Raw genomic sequence first — 16,753 nt, 5'->3', positions numbered from 1 at the left:
AGCGCACCTCCCTCGGGTAGGGGAGCGCGCCGGCGCAGGCGTTTACCTGGCTCATCTTCCCATGGCTCGGGGCGGGCAGGCGGGGATCGCGCTCTGCGCCTACCTCCCTCCTCCTTCCCCTGCCGGACTCACGGCCGCCGCAGACGGCTGCTTCCCCGGTTACTACAACAACCAACAAGCAACCGCCCGCTCGGAGCCACTGCGCAGGCGCCCGCCACCCGGCGCTGACAACGCTCCGCTTTGGTCGCAGACAAATGTCGTCACCGCCGCTCAGCGCGGTCGCAGAGCCCTGCCTTCAGCGGCGCAGGAGAGGGGTTTGGCTTCTTTTTTTCGCTTTCTTTTCCTCCGCCCCTACAGGGTTGGCTCCAGACCCTGAGTCCTTACGCCACTCTCAACAGGCGAATTCAATGCGTGAGCGGCGTACCCAGGTTAAGGCTCGGACAGCGGCAACCGCTGATTGGCAGTAAAGGGGGTTCACTCCCCATCTCCTGCTCGGCGCAGAGCTGGCACAGCCAATCAAAGCGAGAACTGATGGAAACGACCCAATCCGGGAGCCAGGCTGAGGGTGGGGGCGAGGACAAATGGCTCAGCTGGACTCCAGGCTGGAGCTGTCCTGGGGGATCTTCTTTGCTGCTGCTGCTGCTGCTGTTGCTGTCCTGGGAGTCCGGTCGCCAGGTAATGAGATTATGAATGAGAAGAAGGAGGATAAGGATGTAGGTGTCTGTGTGGCATCTGTTTGAAAGGATCCTGAGAGTCTGGAAAAATGGGGGTGGGATGGAAGGGAAGGTACCTGGAAGGCAACATTTTGCGGGGAAAAGAGCTCCAAAGACGATGGGAAGGGGGAGCTACGAGGCTGGAGAAGGCTTGGTAGGTTCAGAGGACGAATGAATGGATGAACGAATGAGCGGCCACAATGAGCTTAACACTTCGCAAGGAGCCTTCACTTTCTCATGTAATTCTCATAATAACCCTTGAGGTAGATATTCGTCTCTCCATTTTGCAAGTGAGGAAACTGAGGCTGAAGAGTGTAAATGACTTGCCCAGAGTCATACAGCTACTAAAAGGTAGGACCAAGATGGAACTCCTTGCTCCCGAATCTAAGTTTTAACACCATACCTTTGCTACGGCAGGGCAGAATTTGGGAATAGATGTTTGATAGTCTAGGAGGCCCTAAAGCTTTAGGGGCATGAGCTTGAGAGGTTGATGGATCAGTTCAGAAGTATGCCCAGGCTCTGCCCCCATCAGTTGTCTGTCAGGATTTCTAAGAGCTTCTGTCAAGTGGAAAGCATTAGTTGTGCTGAAAAGGGAGGCCTTCCATGCAGCTTTTTCTGACCTGGGGGGAGAGCAGCTGAGTCTTCTGAGGGAGAGTGGGAAAATAAGGAGAGTGGGGGGATCTTGGCCCAGGCTATCACTGCCTATGATGTCCAGTTGAGCCCTATTCTCTCTGGACTTGGACAAAGTCCACTCACTTTGTGATTCACTTTTCCCTGAGGGGTTCATCAGCTCCCCTTCCTCCTCTAGAACTTTTGTTTTTGTTTTTGTTTTTTACTGCTTCTTACTGTCTTGGTCCATTGCTGACTTTAATGTCTATCTCAGCTGGGTTGTATAAGACCATGCTGAGTGACAAAGGAAGCCTGATTATTACCACTTTAGGCCCAAGAAGTTAACCTGTCAACAGAGAAGCCTTAGACCAAAAAACATGCAAATGGGAAGAGACAGTTTCATTATTAGATTCTTCATCCCTATCGGTTTGATTTAAATTAAGGTACTTGAAATCAATACTCAACAAGAACTGATAGACGCTTTTTAAAAAAAAAAAGTATATAGCCTAATTGTATTTTCTATACAACCTGTAGAAGGATATGGATATGGTATGTTTGTCTTCCTCAAAAATGGGAACTTGATCAAAATATCCTCCAACAGTGAGACAGTATTGAAAAGTTGTTCTTAGGTGCCATCAAGTCAGTTCCAACTGATAGTGACCCTATGTACAACAGAATGAAATACTGCCCATTCTGGTGCCATCCTCAAAATCATTGCGATGTTTGAGCCCATCATTGCAGCCACTGGGTCAGTCCATCTTGTTGAGGGCTTTCTTCTTTTTTGCTAACCCTCTACTTTACCAAGCGTGATGTCCTTCTCCAGGGATTGATCCCTCCTGATAACATGTCCAAAGTACATGAGATGACGTCTTGCCATCCTCCCTTCTAACGAGCATTCTGGCTGTACTTCTTCCAACTCAGATTTGTTTGTTCTTTGGCAGTCCATGGTATATTCAGTGTTCTTCGCCAACACCACAGTTCAAAGGCGTCAATTCTTCTTTGGTCTTCCTTATTCATCATCCAGCTTTCACATGTGTATGAGGCGATTGAAAACACCATGACTTGGGTCAGGTGCACCATAGTCTTCAAGGTGACATCTTTGCTTTTTAACACTTGAAAGAGGTCTTTTGCAGCAGATTTGCCCAGTGCAATACATCATCATTTGATTTCTTGACTGCTGCTTCCTTGGGTGTTGATTGTGGATCCAAGTAAAATGAACGACTTGACAACTTCAATCTTTTCTCCGTTTATCATGATGTTACTTATTGGTCCAGTTGTGAGGATTTTTGTTTTCTTTATGTTGAAGTGTAATCCATACTGAAGGTTGTAGTCTTTGATCTTCATCAGTAAGTGCTTCAAGTCCTCTTCACATTCGGCAAGCATGGTTGTGTCATCTGCATATCACAGGTTGTTAATGAATCTTCCTCCAGTCCTAATGCCACGTTCTTCATATAGTCCAGCTTCTCGGATTATTTGCTTGGCATACAGATTGAATAAGTATGGTGAAAAAATACAACCCTGATACACACCTTTCCTGATTTTAAACTACTCAGTAACGCCTTGTTCTCTTCGAATGAGTGCCTCTTGGTCTGTGTACAGGTTCGTCATGAGCACAATTAAGCGTTCTGGAATTGCAAAGTAGAGCCTGACAAACCATAGTTTGTATCCCAGCTCTGTCATATATTTGCTGTGTGACCTCAGGCAAATCACTTAACTTCTATGTGCTAACCGCGATCTGTAAAGTGGAAATATTAATAACGCCTACCAACCTTGTTGTAAGGATTAAATGAGATAGATGTTAGGTGCTTGGCACAGTGCATGGCACATAGCAAGTGTCCAATAACTGTTAACCATTATAATTTCTCTTGCAGCCTGACATCAAGATTGCTGATTCCTTCTCCATAAAATTTTCTCCCTAGTTCTCAAGTTGCAGCAGTTTGTTTATTTTTACCTTTTAGACTGTTCTAGTTTATGGAACAGTGTACCTGAGAATCAGAGTGGAGAAAAACCTCAGGATGCAAATATTTACCTCACACCATAGGTTCCATTCAGATGTTGTATAGGCTTGGAAGGATCTGTCATCGATAGCCAGGCAGGTATCTGTTAGTAGATTTATGATCACCTTTGAGCTACTTACATTACAAAAGAAAGACATGAAAAAACAAGCTAAAAGCAAATCTGTAGGAGGACTGATTCCAGCCAAGACAAGGAGTTCTGATTTGGGGTACTATTTTGGAGAAATTGCTTATCCAGAGATAAGTACTGTACCATTTATTGCAAGTTAGACTGTTCATTCATCACTATTTGTATGACTAAATATTGAGACCAATTTCTATAATAAGCCTTACACAGAAATCTACCTTATTACTTTATAAGGACACTTATTCACCTCCTTTTCTTCTTTTCCCTTTCTTCTATTTTTTTCCCTTTAGTTTGTCATTTCCACCCACTGTATTATTTAGCCCTTATCACTTTGGGTAAAGGTCAGCGCACTTTGGTGTAGAATGAATATTCCAAGGCAGCATGCTGGCCCTGTGAAGTAAGAGTTGCTGGTTTAGAAACTAGGAGTGGATGAGCCTAAGGGACTTGGAGAGGAAGTTAAGTGATTGAACAACTGCGCTTAGTATAGCCCTCATGAGTGGGACACAGGTTAATCACGGGGCTGAGAGAGCTTATGGTTGAGTAGACTGACCTCGTTGTCTCATGTCCTCTGCCTCTGTTTTCAAGTCAGAAAGCCCTCTCAGAGTTGAGGAGAGTCATGAGCCGTTTCCTGAATGTGTTGCGAAGCTGGCTGGTTATGGTGGCCATCATAGCCATGGGGAACACGCTGCAGAGCTTCCGAGACCACACCTTTCTCTATGAAAAGCTCTACACTGGCAAGCCAGACCTCGGTAAGAAGTCAAAGAACTGCATCCTTTGCAGGAGTGGCCAAACCAGGCTGTATATCAGAATAACCTAGGAAACAAACAAAAAGCACAGGTGTCATTTCCCCCTCTAAATCTATTTACTGAACCCCTCACCCCGACTGGGGCCCAAGAATCTATTTTTAAAAATTTCCCGGGTGATTCTGATGCTGCCTAATCTAGCCTTTGGGAAACACTGGAGTAATAGACCTTGCGGATAGCACTTGACCCTTTTTCCCTAAGCTACTCTGATGCCTTTTCATTCAGTTTACACCACCCTGAGCAATTCGTCTGTACAAAAAGTATTATAAGAGCAAGTAAGGAAATATAGTTAATTGGTGACACTGTGGTACTTCACTAAACCAAAATACCAAACCAAACCGGTTGCCGTCGAATTGATTCTGACTCATAGTGACCCTATAGGACAGAGTAGTACTGCCCTGTAGGGTTTCCAAGGAGCGGCTGGTGGATTTGAACTGCCAGCCTTTTGGTTAGTAGCCAAGCTTTTAACCACTGTGCCACCAGGGCCCTGATACCTCACTGGAAAGCCGTAAAGAAGCTTTTCATATAATCTCTTCAGATAGCCCTCTTCAGAAATCAGGTTGTGGACACGTGGTGTATATTCCATGTTACAGATGGAGAGCTACTAATCCCAGGTCATCCCAAACTGTGACACACTCCATGAGAATATACTCAAAATCCCTGCTTCTAAGTTGATTCCCCCAAATGAAACTTCAGGAGAAGGTCCATGGTGGGCTTTGCTGGCTCCCTAGCCTCTCTGCTGAGGGTGTTTTCAGATTTAGCTAATGTGTGGGGTCGTTGGACCTGCAGCATAGTTTTCCAGCAGCTAACAATTCTATGTCACATATACAGCTAACCCAGATTCAGGCTCTGACCTGGCCCATTTTTCTGCAACATCTGGGTGTAAAATGGAACTAAATAGGCTAAGGCTTATTTTGAACAAAGCTCAAATACACTGTGGGTAGAGCACCTGGAAAAGTAGGCAGGACAATTCCATTTTCTCATCCTCAAAATGCTGCCCTAAAATCACTCAGGAGCTCTGTACAGATTCACAGAACGTTAGAGGCTCTTTGGAAATCCTCGTGGTGTATGGTAAGTGCTATGGCTGCTAACCAAAAGGTCAGCAGTTCGAATCCACCAGGCAGTCCTTGGAAACTCTATGGGGCAGTTCTGCTCTGTCCTATAGGGCCGCTATGAGTCTGAATCGACTTGACGGCAATGGGTTTTGGTCTAGCCTTGGGTTTTAAAGTTGAGACAGAAAGCCCAGAAGTCTCATGATTTGCTGAAAGGCACAGAGCTGAGCAGGTGTGCATCCCAGGAGTGGAGATGGCCTTCTCCCTCATGATCGAGTGGCTGTCGTGGTACTCAGCTGATCACAGCGGTGTTCTGGAGTATCTGTAGAATTTCAGCTGATGCACAATCTGGTTGTTGTTAGTTGCCGTCAAGTTGATTCCAACTCATGGCAACCCCATGCCTGCAGAGTAGAACTGCTTCATAGCATTTTCAAGGCTATGACCTTTTGAATGCAGATTGCCAGGCCTGTCTTCCAAGGCGCCTCTGGGTGGGAATCTGGTTAGGGTTGGTGAAATACACCACTTCGGTATCTCACTAACTAGAGAAATGTCCTGTCTTTTCATCAGAAAAGATAAATTGGTTTATAAAGAACGAGGCCCTCCAGGGATAACAGCTAGATATCTGCTTAGCATATGGAATTTTTCTCACCTTACTATCACCTAAAGGTCTTCAGGGTTGTGAGTTTGGCATAGCTATCTGGTTTTCCAAAGGTTGGCAAGTCCTTAAAGCCCAGGTAAATATTAGTAGACTTTTCAGTTCCAGTCTTGTCCCTGGAAGTTTCTCTTGCATGGGAGACCAGCAAAGGGAGGTATATTTGCTTTCATTGTTTTGGCATTCCTGAGCTGCTGGATGCCTTAGATCAATGGCTATACATTTAAATCACCCAGGCAGGGAATTTTAGAAAATATTTGTGCCCAGGGCCTACCTCAAAAGAGTATGATTTAATTGGTCTGATACCCAGGTCTTGGTAATTTTATAAAATTCCTTCAGTTTCTGATTCCAATATACAACCCAGGGTTAAGAACCACTGTTACGGTAGAATATGATCCATACCTTCAGGATAAGGTATTTAATACAGCAGTGTCAGAACCAACCCACCAAGAGCAAGGTGTCCCAGGCAGACACCAGAAAAACAGCGCTTTGTTCCACTGCCGTGTGCACAGGAAGCCAGTCTGGCTTAAGCTTTGTTCAAATCATGTAGATCTGGATTCAGGAGACTTAGATCTCTTAAAGGCCAGATGTGGGCATCTAGATTGGCCCCAGTATCTCTGAGTTCTTTCCCAGATCAGCCTTGAAAGTCTGCTCGCCTCCTAGGCATCTCGTATTGGCAGACCAGCCTCTGCACCATTCCCCGTAGACCGTCCTAAAGCAGACTCTGGGCTACACCAAAACCAGACTGGCTTCCAGCAGCAGAGGGGAAAAACTACTAAATCCAGGACTCTTTGTCTAAGTGGGCTGTTTGTTAGGTTTCTACTTTTAGAACTCTTTCCCTAACTGCAGATGTTTGAAGAGCAGCTGAGCGATTCTCATTCTGGAATTCCTTCCATTCCTTCTAGTTCCCATGTGCAGCACCAGAGCCTCCGAGCCACAGGGGGTTCAGGCCCAGCTCCCCACCAGCCATGACCACCAATGAAGTAGGAGGATCCTGGAGGGAACCCGAACCCTCCCCTTCTCATCACTTGCTTTTTCTGCTACACAGTGAATGGCCTCCAAGCTCGGACCTTTGGGATCTGGACACTGCTCTCATCAGTGATTCGCTGCCTCTGTGCCATCGACATCCACAACAAGACGTATGTAAGGGAAGGAAGAGCTTTAGCATTCTTTTTTTGGAAAGCAGGTGCTAGGCATACCCATGGCCCCATCCCCTTGGTGACCCATTAATCATTTTGAACATAGCCTAGAATGTGGATAATAGGAGGTTAATAAGTTCCACTTCTTCCAAGCCTAAAAGACATAATAGGCCTAACAGATCTTCTTTTAAAGTCTGAAGTGTCTTTGGAACTGACATAGCAAACTGGCAGTGTCATTATCCAGTGGCCTGACCATACCCCTATACCTCTTTACTAAAGAATCAGCCTTTATCCTACTAAAGAAGTAGAGTGGTATGCTCTTTGTAGAGCAGCCGCCCACACACCTTATTTTCTCACATTCCTCCTTAGGAAGCAGGAATGAACAGAAATTATGATCCATGGAAAAGAGAGGCCCACAAGTAAAGTCTTGTATGCTCATGCAGAATCGGTAGCTGGGGATGAAAGAGAACCCAGGGCTTCTGTATTCTACCCTCTCTAGGGTACTCACTCAGACTAGTGCAGAACAGTTACAAGCAGTCATAGGCTCTGGTCTAGATAACGGTCTAGATACTGGCTCTGGCCACTGGAGGGAGCTCAAGCTTTCTTCATGACAGTTACCGTCACAAGGTTGAAACATTTGCTCAGGTCAGTGAGTGAGGCTATCAGAACACCAGCTTCACACTGAAATACATATGTTTTATCCAAGGTCTCAGCATCTGGGGAGGGGAGGAGGTAATAATATTTATGGAGCCCCTCTTATGCCGGGAGTTTCACCTACATGACCTTGATTAAGCCCTAGGAGGTAGTATTATCATTCCTCATTTTGCAAATACAAATACTAGAGACCCAATTAATTTAAACTGAGGAAGACTGACTCAAGTGGGATTTGAGGCAGGACCATTGGGCCTGCGATCTCTCCAACTTTATTTTAAAGTGTTTTTTTCTTTGAACTTGAAACTGGTTTACTTGTCCTAGATTGACATGTATTTTTGGAAGCCATGTGGTTTCATGGAAACAGCCTGGGAGCAAGAATGAAAACAAGAAAATGGGTTCTAGTCTCAGTTCTATTGGTAACTAGTTTTGTGGCAGCAAATTTGTTATTTGCCTTTCCTACACCTATCGTTTCTTCATCTATAAAATGAGACTAGTATATCCATTCTACCTCTCAGGGTGACTGGAAGGGAGGGGCACTGAATGGTCATTTTAAAGGTCTTTGCTGTGACGAAGAATTGCTGATAGGTGTAAGGGCTGTATCTTGTTTGTTGTGATTTTGGAGTGAGCAACGACAACTCAGACATATCTGTACCCCTATTACGCATTCACTTTTCCCCTCTCCCAAGACAGCTGCAAACGCTGACTTCCGTGTTTCCAGCTCTCTGCTACCCTAGGACTTTGATCTGTGTACTTCTGATGTGCACTCTGATCCTGTTCCCTCCCTAACTGGAAACTCAAAATCAACACCCATGCATACAGATTTACCAAGTATATGAAAACACGCACCCAACCCCTGGCCATCGAGTCGATTCCGACTCATAGCGGCCCTATGGGACAATAGAACTGCCCCATAGGGTTTCCTAGGCAGTGATCTTTACAGAAGCAGATTGCCACATCTTTCTCCCATGAGCAACTGGTGAGTTTGAACCGTTGACCTTTTGGTTAGCAGCTGAACGCCTAACCAGTGTGCCGCCAGGGCTCCTTGGAAACATACACAGGAATGACAAAAATCAAATTTAAGATATTGTTTACATCTGGGGAGGGGGAGAGGAGAATTGGATCAGGGTGGGGATACACAGGATGTTATAACTGTTCTTTGTATTTTATTTCTTAGAAAAATGTATCTGAAGCAAATATGGTCAAAATGTTAAGACATGGTGGAGCTGGGTATTGACTACATAGAGGTTCATTATATTATTCTGTTGCCTGTAAATTTTTGTATATTTGAAATGTTTCATAATTTGTAAAAAATACATAGTTCTAAAAAAAAAAAGATATCAGCAATCCAAGTGCTCGATCATCTTGTAGCCCATCTCTTGTCCACCTCACTGTCAAAGCTGAGGTACAGATTGTCTTCCCATGAAGTTGTCTCCACGTCCTCCATCTGACCACCTTCCCAGACTAAGTCACAACATAACCAGGCGGTATTGTTGCAAGAGCATCTAAAAGCCCCAGAAGTTCCTTGCTGCTCTGTCCCCATTCAGGCCCTTCGTTCTATGACATCCGTCATACAAGCACTGAGAAGCCAACAGCCAAGCACCGGCCAGGTGGGCTTTGGCTGCAGAGTCAGCCAGTTTGGAAAAGAAGCAAATGTAAGCATGATCGATCCAAAATTGTCCACTCCCCCTGAGATTGCCATAATCCAGACTCTGCTGTGCTATAGCTGGGCTCTCCACCTTGCTCATACTTGGAGATCTACCCTGGATGCCTGGGTCATCCTCTCGGTTTAGCAGACTGAAACCTTCAATTTTGCCCTGTTGTTGTTAGCTGCCAGTTGAGTCGATTCCAACTCATGGCAACCCCACGTATGCAGAGTGGAACTGCACCATAGAGTTTTCAAGGCTGTGGCCTTTCGGAAGCAGATCACCAGACCTGCCTTCTGAGGTGCCTCTGGGTAGGTTGGAACTGCCAACCTTTTGACTAGTAGTCAAGTGCTTAATGGTTTCCCCCACCCAGGGACTCCTCAGTCTTGCTCTAGATGGGAATAGATACGATCAAATAACCAGGTCTTTCTCAGGAACAAGTCTCCTTTTTCTTTGGGACTTATTTGTATCAAGTCTGATGGACACTTTTCCTGTTCTGTGCTGCACAAGGCAGAACTTCAGCTCCCATTTCTGTCTGCTCCCTTGTAGGCTCTACCACATCACACTCTGGACCTTCCTTCTCGCCCTGGGGCATTTCCTCTCTGAGCTGTTTGTATATGGGACAGCAGCTCCCACGGTTGGCGTCCTGGCACCCCTGATGGTGGCAAGTAAGCACCCACCCACCCTACCCCACCCACAGGAACTCCCAGCACTAGGGCTGGTGCTGGAGAGTGGCTGTGCAAGAAAGAGAAGAAAGGTGCCATGTTGATGTCGACCACTAACCTTTGCTCTGTATTTAAGGTTTCTCTGTCCTGGGCATGCTGGTTGGGCTCCAGTACCTGGAAGCAGAACCAGTATCGAGACAGAAGAAGAGAAATTGAGGCCAATACCACCACCTCCGCGACTTCATCGTCTTCCACCTTTTGCTGTCCTCTTCCTTTATTTTCTTTGCTCTTCAATTTTTTCTTTTCTGATCCATTAGCCTGTTTATCCACTTCTAGCCTTTTAAGTTTTTTTCTACATTTTGAAAAATTTTAAGATATAACATACACACAAAAAAAGTGCATAACATGTATGTACAATTCAAAGAAAAATTTTAAAGTGAACCCTGTAACTCCAGGTCAGGAAATTGCCAGCATCTCAGAAGCCCACTGTGCAACCTTCCCCCACCCTTATAGTTGCAACCTCTTCCAGGCTCCCTTCCAGCCTTCTGCTTTTTCCCTTTCATTTTTGTCCCTTGATTTGCTTGGGTGGTGGGAACATGTGAATGGGGAAATTTAAAGCTGCTGCCTCTCCCAGAGCAGCTGCCACCAAGGGCTGCTTCAAGACGTCGTCCTCCCAGAGTGGGCTCCTCTCTGTGCTGGACTCAAGGCTCTGCCCCATCTGAGGGACAGGCAGCTCTTCTAAGAAGGGCTTCCCTGAGAGTAAGCAGGCCCATGGCTCTCCTTATCTACAGGTGGACCAGGGTCAGAAGACTCTGTTTTTAGACCTTCTGGTCAGCTGTATTTGTGTAACAAATTTTGTAATAAATAGAAAAACCCTCTGATCAGTCCTTGTACTTTCACCTCCCCTAAGAAGAGAGCACCGCTGCCTCCTCTGAGCCCTAGGAGACTCACAGCTTTCTACTGATTAAGTACACCAGAGTGAATAGAACAGCTCGAGACCCAGGCAGACCTGGCTGCCTCCAGCTCCTTATTGTCACTCGCTCATTTCTCTCGTATTCTTGAAGTCATATCTTTCTCCTCCCTGCCCACCTTCAAGACTCTAAGTTCACAACTGAACAGCTGGGACTTTTCACATTTTCTTCTTGGGAAGAAACAGATTCTTGTGAAAGCAGAGGCAGAGCACTGAACCAGGCAGGACAGAAGAAACAGCTACATGTCCATGAAAAGGGGATAACTAAGCCCCAAGGATAATGCATGAGTCAACAGTTGCCCTACAGACTCTACCCTGAGGGCCTTCACACTGGCTGAGCCCTCACACACAGCCTCTAGACTCAAGAGTTCATCACTGCCACAAATATTTACTGCACATTCACTCCATGTCAGACACTTGGGATAGAGGAGTGAATGACACAAGCAATGTCCCTGCTCCTGTGAACCTTACATTATAGTCAAGGAAACACAACCAATGAGTCACTACATGATAGAAGAACTTCAGATAGTGATGAGAACCCTAAAGAAAACAAGGTATTGTGATCAAGATGGGGGTACATAATTTAGGTTGAGTCATCAGGAAAGGCCCCACTGAGGAGGTGGAATGCGAGCCGAAACCTGAATGCCCAGGAGTCAGCTGTCCTAAGATACGAGGCAAGCACTTCAGGCAGAAGGAGCAGCAACTGGAAGGTCTTCAAGGAGCAGACATAAGATCAGTGTAACTGCATAGTGTGGTAAAGAGTTGGTAAATGAAAGGTAGGCGATAAGGTCAGAAAGGGAGGCAGGGACCATGTAAGGCCATGGAAGAAAGCTTGGAGTTTATACTTGAATGCATTGGGAATTCTGTATCAGTTAAGGCTTTTTAGATGAAAGGAACAAAATGTACCTTACACTTCCTTAAACAATGATAACATTGGCGTACGTAACTGTAAAGTTAAAAGGATCGTAGGCTTCAGGAATGGTTCGATCAGGGCTTCAGCTCCAATTCGCTGCCAGTTCTTTTGCCTCTGCCCTCCTCTCTCTGTTGGCTTCATCCTCGTACTGGCTTCCCTCATGGTGCTGAAAGCAGTTGCAGGAATTCCAGGCCTCACAGCCCCACAACGCTACATCTGGAAAAATAGTTCAGTGGTAGGAACTGTCTTTTCCTCATTCACCAATTATTGTAAGGAGACGCTAATAATAGCAATGATCTACAGAGAGTTAACATTTCAATGTAGATCCACCTGATGTCACTTAAGAAAAAAAGAGTAAATGAAAACATAAAATGATTTGAATGTTCTAAGCATATGTCATAGAAGTGTGATTGCAAATAAGTAAAGGCAAGATCTCAAAGGATAAAGTAGGTAAAATATGTAGCAGACACTTGAAATATTAGTTGTGTTCATAGCCCAGGCTTGGCTCCCTTCCCAGGTGACTTAAGGTGATTTAAAGTAGAAGCATAATGTCTCTCTCTCCAGCTAAGAATTGCTAGCAAATATGGTGCCAGCATACTACAGACATGGTGCATCTCTCTTGGGAGGAAATGTATAGAAAGCTGATAGCAGCAACACAACCAAGTAACAGCTATAAGGTGAACGTGATTGGGAAGGGAGGAGTGGCAGTAAGTAGGACAGACTGGAAGAAAAACAGTAAAACAGAAGTGCAGATGCTGGGCTCGAGCTATGGGACTTTGGCCAGACCAAGCTAGTGCGTGGCTGGTGTGATCGTAGAACAAACACTTCAGCCCACTCGTGAGGCAGAGTCAGAAACAACAGTGGGCTCTCGTCGGCAGTCACATGCTGGTAAACTATCCACATGTGTACGCAGTATGGAAACAGGTCAGGGCCACACGTTGGGCATGAAGTTGCAGTTCTCCATGTAGGCAGACTAACTTTCACAACCTTGTCTTTAAAAAAAATCACGCACCAGGGGACCACGGTCTCAGGAAACATCTAGCTCAACTGGCATAAAGAAAATGTTCTACATCCTACTTTGGTGAGTTGCATCTGGGGTCTTAAAAGCTGGTAAGCAGCCATCCAAGATACTCCACTAGTCTCATCCCATCTGGAGCAAGGGAGAATGAAGAAAACCAAAGACACAAGGGAAAGATTAGTCCAGAAGACTAATGGACACAACTACCACAGCCTCCACCAGACTCACTCCAGCACAAGTAGATGGTGCCTGGCTACCACCACTGACCACTCTGACAGGGATCACAATAGAGGGTCCTGGGCAGGGCTGGAGAAAAATGTAGAACAAAATTCTAACTCACACAAAAAAGACCAGATTTACTGAGCTGACAGAGACTGGAGAAACCCCAAGAGTATGGCCCCCTGACACCCTTATAGCTCAGTAATGAAGTCATTCCTGGGATTCACCTTTCAGCCAAAGATTAGACAGGCCCATAAAACAAAACAAGACTAAATAAATGGGCACACCAGCCCTGGGGCAAGGACAAGAAGGCAGGAGGGGACCCGAGAGCTGGTAATGGGGACCCCAAGGTTGAGAAGAGGAGACTGCTGGCATTTTGTGGGTTGGCAACCAATGGCAAAAAACAGTATGTGTATTAATTGTTTAATGAGAAACTAGTCTGCTCTGTAAACCTTCATCTAAAGTACAATTAAAAAATTAAAAGAGAAAAAAATCACCCACCTGGACAGTAACATCTATGTAAACAGAGAACCCTCTTCTATAGTAGGCCACAGGAGCTCCTCTTCTAGCCCTGGCCTCCCAGCCCTCCCTCCAACGCTTTCCCATACCTTAGTCCTGAGAAATGTGTGATAATCTCATGGGGACTATCAAAAGCCAACTCTGACCAAAGAGTGACAAGGCAGACCACTTCAAGAATCTTTTACTGCCTTAAAATGTCTGGCATTACAAACAGAAAATACAAATTACAATTTTAAAACAAAGCAATGGATTTGGTAAACAATTTATTAATAGATTTTAAGGGTTTGAAAAGTAAACACCATTGTCCTTATCAAAAAGTCACACCTCTCCACCTCTCTTCTACCCCTAACTCATTCCCCTCACCAAGAGTGTGAACTTTTACTACATACACTGAGTGTGTTCCCCTGGTTCTATATACATACACACAAATCTGGCTCTCCTCAGAGTCAGTGATTCAAGCACCCCAGCACTGCAGCCAACGTAGGATGCCCTGAGGGGCTGAGGCCACGGTAGTGGCTGCAGCAAGACAGCATAGTGGTCATGATGGCAGCTGTTCAAGGTAGTCACCTACCCTGTTATTCTCAGGAGAAATTACAGAAGCTCATGAGTAGAGCTGACAGCCTGCAAGGCAGGAAAAGAGGTCAGCTTGAGTTGGTTTACAGGGAATCCCTTTCAATTTAGAACGTCTGATGAAGACTGTTGGTAGGAGGGGGTGGGGAGAGGGTTGGGTGTGCAAATACTGTCGCCATCCAGAGGTGGGATATACTTAATTCAAGTAGGCTCACAATTCCCATGTCACAGGGTCACCTTTTCTACTCTGTTTTCCTCTCATCTCCCAGAAGCAGCTTTGGATTTCTCAGGGTACAATGAACCAAGATTAGTGTTCAGTAAAGGTTAGAGTAAATTGGCTGGGATTTCCCTCACTTAGGCTGAGGACCGAGTCTCCCAATGCAGTGGTCCAGATGAAGGTATCAGGGGTAACTATATGACACACAACAGAAGTCCCTGGGCAAGACTTCTTTGTAAAAAAGAATCTCCCCATTCCCAAATCAAGCCGCCAAAGTTCCCAGATATGGGATTCCACAAACATACTCAGACAGTAGCCCCAGCACCATCATACACCTAGGCACTTGTTAGTTGGCAATCGAGTCGATTCCAACTCATGGCGACCCCATGTGTGTAGAGTAGAACTGCTCCTTTGGGTTTTCAAGGCTGTGCCCTTTAAGAAGCAGACTGCCAAGTGTGTCTTCTGAGGTGCCTCTGGGTGGGTTTGAATTGCCAACCTTTTGGCTAATAGTCAAGCACTTAATCATCTGCACCACCTAGGGACTCCCCAGGCACTTAAACCAAACCAAAGCCAAACCGATTGCTGTTGAAGTTGATTCCGACTCATAACAACCCTATAGGACAAAGTAAAACTCCCTCATAGGGTTTCCAAGGAGCTCCTGGTGGATTCGAACTGCCGACCTTTCGGTTAGCAGCCACTGCGCCACCAGGGTTTCCTCCTAGGCACTTAGCCCTCCCAAATTCATTTCTCCTTCAAGGCCATATCAAAGTTTCATCAAGTTTATTGATGTTTGGTTTGATCAGCTCTTAGGAAAGAGGGTTTAGAAACAGACCTCAACATTAGGCCAGGAGAATCTAGGCCGAAGAGTTCCGAAAGAGTTGGTCTCATGGTGCTTTCCCTCCCACAGAACCTTAGGAGTCGGTCTGATGTACCAGGTATGACCTTCAGCCACAGCAGCTGCCACTCCTTAGAACTGGGCTTTCTGTGAGGGTCTTAAGACACTAGAAAAGGTTATATCCTGAATAAGCTTTCTTCCTGTGATAACTTTTCAGGCTTTCTCCATGAGGGATGGAGCTGAAGAGGGAAGGCAAGGGACCAAGTCAGGATTTTGACTCCAATATTCTCCACCAGCCTCTCCCAACACCAGTTCCCATAACTCAAAAGAAGGAAGGGGCAGGAACTAAATCTGCATTTGATGAAAGGGTGCAATTTTCCCAAACTAAACCATCCCAGCTCTTGAGGGGTTCCAGGAGGCATAGGCACCACTGTCCAAGCCACAAATATTCCAGCTGGTTCCCTCCAAAAGCTTCTCCAGTGAAGACCATGCGAGGCTGTGGTGTTCTTGGCGTTCCCTGAGTTGCCACTACCATGTTCTGTCAGAGACGCTCCTCAGATACGGTGGCTGGCACTTTGCTGGTATTGCTCTCCTCCTCCTCCTCCTCCTCCTCCTGGGGTTTCTACAAGGAAAAACAAGCAGGCACCCCTTAGAGTCAAGAGGCACAGGACTCCATCCTGGCTGGAGTAACTAGCCCTCAGTGTCTCTCAACAGTGGGAAATATGAGCCAGAGGCCACTCAGTATCCTCAAGAAGGAATGAAGAACACGAAAATAAGTAACCAGCCCCTGCTATAAATGCACTCCTCAAACACTACACACACAACATCACAATGTCATTAATGAAAAAAAAACAATAAAAGGCCAGCTTTCTGTGATGCCATTGTCACCACACAACATGCCAGTCTGAGAACCACTGCTGCAGGCTCACTCTCAGGACTGAAACAATAAAGCCCACTCTCCCTCCCCATTCTGACAGCCTAGAATTGGCCTGGGCTAATCATTCAATAGCTAAATCTGCACCTCCCTCAGAATTCCTCCATAATGATAATGTGCACAGATACAACAAAGAGAATTTTTTTAAGGAGAATGCATAATTACATGTTATGGATTGAATTGTGTCCCCCACCCCCCAAATATGTGTTATAAATCCTAACCTCTAGGCCTGTGGTTATAATCCCATTTAAGAATGGGTTGTCTTTGTTATGTTCATGAGCCAGGATTAGTGTAGGGTGTGTCTTAAATCAATGTCTTTTGAGACATAAAAGAGATTAAACAAGACAGCAAAAGAGGCAGAGATGGGGAGAGATGTGAAGCCACATAAAGATCGCCCAGGAACAAAAGCTCGACTAACAACCTTCCTCCAGAGCCAACAGAGAGTGAAAGCCTTCCCCTAGAGCCAGTGCTCTGAATTCAGATTTC

The 16,753-nt window shown here is 45.7% G+C and overlaps 2 protein-coding genes across 3 annotated transcripts in view; one reads left to right on the top strand and one right to left on the bottom strand.

The window, feature by feature from the left end:
- The first annotated feature begins 159 nt into the window (after nucleotides 1-159).
- On the top strand, nucleotides 160-13,046 carry ERG28 (ergosterol biosynthesis 28 homolog). Of its 2 annotated transcripts, none has more exons than XM_012560095.2 (5): nucleotides 160-675; nucleotides 4,054-4,213; nucleotides 7,020-7,110; nucleotides 9,957-10,075; nucleotides 10,209-13,046. In XM_012560095.2, the coding sequence occupies exons 1-5, from the start codon at nucleotides 532-534 to the stop codon at nucleotides 10,286-10,288; spliced, it is 594 nt and encodes a 197-aa protein (XP_012415549.1). In that variant the 5' UTR covers nucleotides 160-531; the 3' UTR covers nucleotides 10,289-13,046. The 2 variants fall into 2 exon arrangements, with proteins under 2 accessions (XP_012415549.1, XP_004371115.1); XM_004371058.2 differs by having other exon boundaries at nucleotides 4,050-4,213.
- Nucleotides 13,047-15,107: 2,061 nt separating this feature from the next.
- Nucleotides 15,108-16,753, bottom strand: part of FLVCR2 (FLVCR choline and putative heme transporter 2) — a 64,349-nt gene continuing 62,703 nt past the window's right edge. The window contains exon 9 of the mRNA XM_023726398.1: nucleotides 15,108-15,955. Within this exon, the coding sequence (XP_023582166.1) occupies nucleotides 15,875-15,955 (81 nt within the window). The 3' untranslated portion in view covers nucleotides 15,108-15,874. The remainder of the gene's footprint in view (nucleotides 15,956-16,753) is intronic.

The sequence above is a fragment of the Trichechus manatus genome, unplaced genomic scaffold, assembly GCF_000243295.1.
Source record: "Trichechus manatus latirostris isolate Lorelei unplaced genomic scaffold, TriManLat1.0 scaffold00010, whole genome shotgun sequence".
Lineage (NCBI taxonomy): Eukaryota > Metazoa > Chordata > Mammalia > Sirenia > Trichechidae > Trichechus > Trichechus manatus.
Note: the sequence above shows the minus strand (reverse complement) of the source record. Positions and strands in the feature narration are given on the sequence as shown.